Here is a 7,758-nt window from a genome sequence, read left to right as displayed (position 1 = left end):
TTTGCAAATTCCCTAAACTTCTGTTTATCTGGAAATGCCCTAATTTTGCCATCATATTTGAGAGACAGTTTTGCTGGATATATAATTCTTGGCTCCCAGTTTTTTTCCTTCAAGACTTTATATGTGTCATCCCATTGTCTTCTAGCCTGCATGGTTTCTGCTGAGCAATCTGAGCTTATTCTTATTGACTCTCCTTTGTAGATAACTTTTCATTTATCCCTAGCTGCTCTTGTAATTTTCTCTTTATCTTTGGTTTTGTAAGTTTGATTATAATATGTCTTGGTGACTTTTTTTGGGATCTACCTTATGTGGGGTTTGATGAGCATCTTGGATAGATAGCTTCTCATTTTTCACAATATCAGGGAAGTTTTCTGCCAACAAATCTTCAAGAATTCTCTCTGTATTTTCTGTTATTCCCCACTGTTCTGGTACTCCAATCACTCATAGGTTATTCTTTTTGATAGAGTCCCACATAATTCTTAGGGTTTCTCCATTTTTTTCATCCTTTTATCTAGTTTTTCCTTAAATAAGTTGGTGTCAAGTGCTTTGTCTTCAATCTCACTAATTCCGACTTCCATTTCCTCTATTCTGCTCTTATGACTTTCTATTGAGTTGTGTAATTCTGACATTTTATTGTTAATCTTTTGGATTTCTGATTGCTGTCTCTCTATGGATTTTTGCAGCCTATTAAATTTGTCATTATGCTCTTCTCTAATCTTTTTAATTTCCTCTATTGCGTGTTCTGTGTTTTGCTTAGTTTCCTTCCTAATTTCTTGAAGAGTTCTGTATGTTAATCTTTTGTATTCTGCTTCTGGTAATTCCACAGAATTTTCCTCCTCTGGAAAATTTCTAGATTCTTTATTTTGGGAGCTTGCTGAAGCCATCATGGATTACCTCTTTATGTGATTTGATATCGACTGTTGTCTCCTAGCCATCAATAAGTTATTATATTTATTTATTTTATGTTTGCTTACTGTGTCCTAGCTTCTTGTTTTGTTTTGATATGCCCAAATAGGCTGCTCGTATGAGCTAGTTTGATTATTGACACCTTTGAAGCTCTAATGTTCTGTCACCAGGTGGTTAGATCTGTTATAGGTATGTGAGCTCAGGAGTCCACCCACTCCTTCTGTATGGATTCAGCTTAGGTACCCAGGTACATAACCACCAAATGTGTGGTGTGGGCTCTCACTTACAGTCCTAAACAGGCATGGGTGATTGGTGTAGGCATAGGCATCTGGCTGCAGCAGGGGGACACACTCTGAGCAAGGTAGGGGGTTGACTGCCACCCCTGAGTGTCCAGGGGGAAGGCGTGTCCCTGTTCCCTAAAGCACGTAGATGGGTGGGTTTTGCAGCCAGACTATGAGCACCTAATGCTGTTGCCTGTAAGAACTGGGAGGCACCTCTTATTCATGGGCCTCTATCGCAGGTGGATAGGTGGCGTGGGTGGACCCACCAGTCCTCAGGCCCCTGATGTGGGTATGTGAAGACCCTGCTTTATGGGCAGAGCAGTATCAAATGTCAAGAGCCTGCCACTTCACAGCTGAAACAGTTGAAGTTAGAGTTCCGGTATATACCCTGTAGTATTGTGGTAATGAGGGCCTACGCAGTTGAGATGGGCCCGCACAAGTCTATGCAGGGGGAAAGGCACTCAAAGTCTGTGGATCCCTTATGAGTTCCTAGATTAGGGGAGCCAGCAGTTTATTTTTTCCACTGTTTGTTAATTTGTTTGCTCTCCAAGGCAGGGAGAATGGCTCCAGCCATGTGACGGATCCTATTTCGGGCCCAGGGTACTCGGCAATTGCTGAAGCTGGCGGGACCCAGTGCAGAGCAGGGAGTAGGGAGGTAAATGAAAGAGAGGTTTTTCCCTAAGTGGGGTGTTTTTGATCCTCACAGTAAGCTGTATACAAGTACTCATCTTCCGTGGAGGGCTGCTTCTCACTGGTTCTGGGTGGCTGTGTAGAGTCTCTGGTGCTGGGTCTCTCCTGGCATGGAAAATGTGCCTCCTGAGCTCAGCTCCTTGCCTGCCTCACCACTCACCCCCAAGCTGATCAGGCCTGAAAGGCTCAGGCTCTCGCCAGGTCAGGTCTGGCAACTCCTCGCTGCTTCTGAACTGTCTCTCCCTCCTCCTGCCACTCAGTCCAGTTCCTTAACTCTGTCTTTGATGTTCAGGGCTCCCAGATTGCCATGTATAATTGAATCACTTGTGTTTTTTTTTTGGTCTTTGTTGTAAGAGGGTGCACTGGAAACATCTGACTACAATGCCATCTTGCCCCACCTCCCTAGAAACAGATCTTAATGTAGAGTCTCTTGAACTGATTCTTTTCCCAAAAAATGCAAATGGTTTCTCAACTCCGCATTCTCGTGTGTAATACTTGAGCCAGCCTTTGATGAAATTTATCCAAACAGAAATTAAAATTTCAGTACAGGATTTTTTAACACTAATACTGACTATTACAACAAGTCAGAAAGCTCAGAATCATAAGACAAAGCCCAGACTCAAAGCTCGCCCCCCTCTGCTCTTCAGAGAGGCAGAGTCTGCACACCATGGTACTCGTTGAGCTCTCAGGAGTCTTTCACAGAGCACTTAAGACAAGGGCTTCACTCCATCTGACACTAGGTGCTGGTTTCCTTACCCTGCATGGATTAATGAAACAATCTTCCCCAATCTTCCCCCATTAATAATGATCAGGTCCACAGAGACAGCCTAGAGCATTGGATTGGAATCATGGGAAATTCCTGGAATCATGAGTGACATAAAAGGCCTCTGTGCTCAAGCCTGAGGTCTACAAAGGATGGGGGGGAAGACAATAATCAAAAAACCATCACTGAGTGAGTTTTGCCATATGTTAGACAGTGCCAAGTGCTATGTTGCTATGGCAAAAAGAAAAAGTTAAGGTGGATAAGGAGATATGGAGGAGCGAGGAGCAGCCAGATTTCAGGACTGAATACGTCTGGCCAGGCCTCAGCAAGAAGGAGACATGGCAGGGAAAGCTTACAGAGTTGTTGGAAGAGGCAGGCAGGTGGGGAAGAATGTCTCAGAGAGAGAAAAAGCAAGAGCTATCATCCTGAATCAAGGCCAGAGTGGTCTGGGCTGAGCTCATGGGTGAGGGTCACAAGAGGGGGTCACAGGAGGGGGTCCCACTCAGAAGGACTCTGGTTTATTCTGAATGAAACACAGAGCTATTATAGGATTTGGAGCCTGAGGGGTCAGACAGCCTGACTTGCATGTTAAGAGGTCATTATGGTGTCACTTTAGGGGGAAAGGGGGAGAGAGCGATCAGGGCAACACTGAGGAGGGACTATGGTCAAGACACTGATCTTGCTGGGTCATCACAGGACAGGTGGGATGAGGTCACCGTCTGGATGTTTTGAAGGTGGAGATGTGAGGCCTGCAGTAAAGAGAGTCATGGGGAGACCTCGAGGCCTGAGTGACTCCTAACTGGAGAGAAGAGGGCTGTGTGTGGAGCAGGCTTTGGGGGATGTCAGAGGTTTACTTCTTAACACATTGAGTTAGAGATATCTATGGAATAGCCATGCGGAAATGTTGAATCTGTAAACTGCAGGAGAAGTCTGAGCTGCAAATATAAATTTAGGGACCTGATTCCAAAACTTACAGCCCTTCGCTGTGAAGGGACATTGCTGCAGGTGTTTTCCTTGGCATGGAGATTTAGCCAGTGAATCTCCCTCAGGAAGAAGTCTTTTGTACTCACATCCGAAGATGTTTCCATTCTAGATCACTTCTATGGAGAGCAACTTAAAGACCATAGAGGAGGAGAACAAACTTATCGAACAGAATAATGAGAGCTTATTGAAGGAGCTGGCCGGGCTGAGCCAAGCCCTCATTTCTAGTCTTGCTGACATCCAGCTCCCACAGATGGTGAGTACAAGGTGAAAACGGCGATGTCCCATCACTGTGCTCGCAGTGCAGCTTTGCAGCTGCAGACAAGGCTGCAGTTAAAAGTTCTTACCTTTGAGGAGGCCATCAGCAGTCACAGGGCTGCTGTGGCTCATCACATACCTCCTGTGAACATGATATGTAGGCACAGTATATTTAAATTGTACTAAGACCATGGATTTTTTCTATCAGAGGAATCATTTAAAGAATAGGGTTTATTTGAAGTTTGTTTCATAATATAGATTGAAAGTTGGAGGCTAAAGCTCCCTCACTAAAAATATGTTCCAAATAGAACATTTCATGGCTTACAAAATCTGAGACCTAGCCATCCACATTATTCACTCCACTCAAGAACTATAAAAAATGCCTAATTCCCAAGAGACTTGGTGCTTCTTCCTTCACACTGAAGAACATATTTCAGTTCTCCTCATATAGAGTAAAAAGTACAAAAGTAAGCAAATCATTGTTATTTCCCAAATTTAAACATATATTCTAAATACATCACACATTTAGGATTATAGAAAATTAATTTCCTTTACATTTTCCTACATAGAAATAAACCTTTGAAAGTGAAGCTACATTATTGAGTGCCTTTAATTTCCTCAACATCTGCATGCTTAGAACAAGTTTTCTAAAGTTGTGTATTTTATACCTAAAGTGTCTTAAAGAAGCACCAATTTAATGAAGAAATATAATTGGTTTTCTTTACAAAAATAAATGCTTTAATTTACCCAACTTCCTGGCATGGAGTCCAATTCCAAATGTGTTTTTTGACCAAAAAAAAAAAAAAAAATCAATAATATAGTAATAAAGAACACAAAGGAAAAGAAATTACTGTTTTATGGACATCATTCAAATAATTATTACATATTATTAATATTATTAACATTTCTCTAATTGTTACCTCAAATTTCTATTCTTGAAAATTTTCTTCTTCACCAGGGCCATAAAAATAATAGTTATCATACAAAGGAGTCCGTGTGGTGATTTTTAGGGCTTATCACATAAAATGTTTACAAGAGCACCAAAGAAGGAGTATTGTTATTCCCATTCTACAGTTGGGGAAAATGAGACTCAGATAGTTATAATGTGATCAAGCTTCCAAAGCTAACACACATCAGGTGCACCTAGCCACAGACTGCACCCTTTGTCCTCTCTGCCCCTTGAGTCCGTGTCCAGTTAGGATTCTCCAGGTAACATGCAGCACAGCAAAGGCAGAAATGGAAAGGGAGCAGAAAATCATGTTTATAAAAGCACTATAACTTACACTGGTACTTTGCTTAAGCACAACAACATAATCCTCACATTTAGAAAGTTTACTTCCTAAGTAACACTAACAACAGTAGTATAGACTTTCTTAAAGTCCTTCTTCCAAGCACCTTGTGAAGTAAGACACATGCCATGTTTTTTTTTAAAAACAAATGGGGTAACGGAGGTAACCATGCATGTCCTTTCATTCACCACTTTGAGTTGCACATATTGAGCGTGTACTACCTTGGAAGAACCACCTTAGGCAAAAGAGATGCCAATACACACAAAAAAGAACAAGTTATGGATAAACCCTGACTTTGTAAATCTGCTGCTGTACCTGGAGAGACAGAAATGGAAATCAGAAAGAATATCACAATCAAGCTACAAGGAAAATGGACAGAATGGTGTCTGAGGATAGAGGAGGGAGATTTTTCCACCACACAGATGGTTAGTGAGCCACTTGTTCAAATCCTAAATTCCTGATGTCCTGTCCAGTGAAATTAAAGGCACTGGCTCATACAAACCAAGCCATCCTCACCAGCTTCACCCATGCTCACCTTCTACAAGCAGTTTTTTCTGTGCAATTCTGGCCCAGGCTGCCTCCTAAGTACTGTAGCCCTGAGGGGCCCAGCATCTACTCTATGTGGCTCCAGACTGACCACCAAAATCCTGCACAGTCAAGTCACACTAATCCCATTAATTGGGAAAAGAGTGCTCTGATGAATCCCAACCCTCCCTCCGTCTCTCTTTATCTCCTCAAAATTCCCTTGGTTATATGGATCCTTCCCTGCCCTCCCAGACTCCTGAGTCCCAGGTAACCTTCCCTATCCCTAGATCTGTTGCCTCAGCCTGAGCCACTGTGATTGGTACATTGTGTTTTGTCTTTATGCAGGGGCCTATCAGTGAGCAGAATTTCGAAGCATATGTAAATACACTTACAGATATGTACAGCAATCTGGAACGGGACTATTCCCCAGAATGCAAAGCCCTGCTGGAAAGTATCAAACAGGCAGTTAAGGGCATCCACGTGTAGGATCACTATGCTGCCGGCAACAGAAGTCTCCAACAGCAGTAACTCCACACAAGTATGGTAGGGTTTCCTGTACTGCTAAGGCATGCAGGTTGCCATACCTTTACAATTGCAGCATTGCACTAATTTTCCCCCCAGCTGACATAAACAAGAAAGAAAAACTATGATAGACTATTTGGTTTAAAAGCAATGCAGTCAAATATTACATCTTATTTATTTTCATATATTTTTCTTTTATTTCTTCATTGCACTCTTTTTTTGTAAAGCATATGTAAAATAAATGTGACATTTTTATATTTTATTTATTTCTAATCAAAGAGTTATTTATCTTTTAACTGCGTTTTGAAGTCTGCCATATTTTTACAAGTGTGTTTATTAATTTATTTTCCAATAGAATTTAAATAGAAATGTTATTCTCAAATCACATATCTTGCTGGGTTTAAAGGAGGAAAGAAAAAGTGTGAAGGAATTTTTTTTCTGAGGACTGCTCCGTGGTCTTGTTGATATTTGCATTCTTTTCTCCCCTTCACTGGCTTTCCCATTTATGTTTGCTGTGATGTGAGGAAAAAGGAACAAAAAAACAAATGGCGCCCGCTAGTGGGAATCACGCACTCACAAAAGCACAGTACCCTGGAAAACGGCCTGTTGAGAATTTGTTAGCAATAATTAAATATAACAGTCAGCAAACTATTCAACTTGGCTCTATGGTTTTGTTAATATGACTTATTTATTTGAAATGTTTTAAAGAAACATGAGTTTTTCTAGTGATGCAGGTTCGTCTATTTTCAAGTCATATCAGAGAGTTGGCAACTCTTATTCCAAGATGAGAAACAAGACTTGACGTGACCAACCATGCTTTCCTGCCATATGTTGGTACAATATACAAGTGACAATATTGATGTAGATTTGTACTTAGCAAATACAAAAACATCCAAATGGAAAATTTTGTAGATACCATATCCCCTGAAATAGCATTTATCTTACTGTGTTGACTGAAAGGAATGAAAAATACATTGACACATAAAAATGTTACTCCAATCTGAGTAATTACTTTGAACCCTGGCAACATTGGTTTGTCCCCTCTTAGTCAACAAGACAACTTTCAATTTAATAAAAAAATCTTTCCATAGGAGTCCACGTGCTACGAAGTACACACAAGTGCACACACACACACACAAAAAAAAAAAAAAAAAAAAAAACTGCTCATATACACTTACACACATAAAATTGAGCCTGCAATCTTGAATTTCTAAATGGATCAGAGTTTAGTAGTTGCTATAGTAAAGGCGATGTCTATTTCAGGGATTGTAAGTAGTTAAGCATTATTTCAAAAGTTTTTTTATATTTATTTTTTTTAAGAAAAAGGTATAGACAACCAGCTAAACTGCCTTTTTGGTATGCACACACGCCTCATGTGCAGATGTGCCTCCGTGTAAATGTACACATGAACTTAGTGTGGGCTTAATTTCCTGTGCTATGACAAAAGTGTTTATTTTTTATTAGCCTCATTGATATTTAGGTTGAATGTGACGGCATTCAGAGGCTTGATATATTCCACTGTCATCACTTTTACCTGCACAAA

The 7,758-nt window shown here is 40.7% G+C and overlaps 1 protein-coding gene across 4 annotated transcripts in view; it reads left to right on the top strand.

Moving 5' to 3' along the window:
• ST18 (ST18 C2H2C-type zinc finger transcription factor) overlaps nt 1–6,179 on the top strand; it is an 85,370-nt gene extending 79,191 nt beyond the window's left edge. For all 4 annotated transcript variants that reach the window (XM_012558449.2, XM_023740956.1, XM_023740954.1 and 1 more), the window contains 2 exons: nt 3,734–3,877; nt 6,039–6,179. In XM_012558449.2, coding sequence (XP_012413903.1) covers nt 3,734–3,877; nt 6,039–6,179 — 285 coding nt within the window. The remainder of the gene's footprint in view (nt 1–3,733; nt 3,878–6,038) is intronic.
• The last annotated feature ends 1,579 nt before the right edge of the window (nt 6,180–7,758 follow it).

This window comes from Trichechus manatus, unplaced genomic scaffold (genome assembly GCF_000243295.1).
Source record: "Trichechus manatus latirostris isolate Lorelei unplaced genomic scaffold, TriManLat1.0 scaffold00169, whole genome shotgun sequence".
NCBI classification, from domain to species: Eukaryota; Metazoa; Chordata; class Mammalia; order Sirenia; family Trichechidae; genus Trichechus; species Trichechus manatus.
Note: the sequence above shows the minus strand (reverse complement) of the source record. Positions and strands in the feature narration are given on the sequence as shown.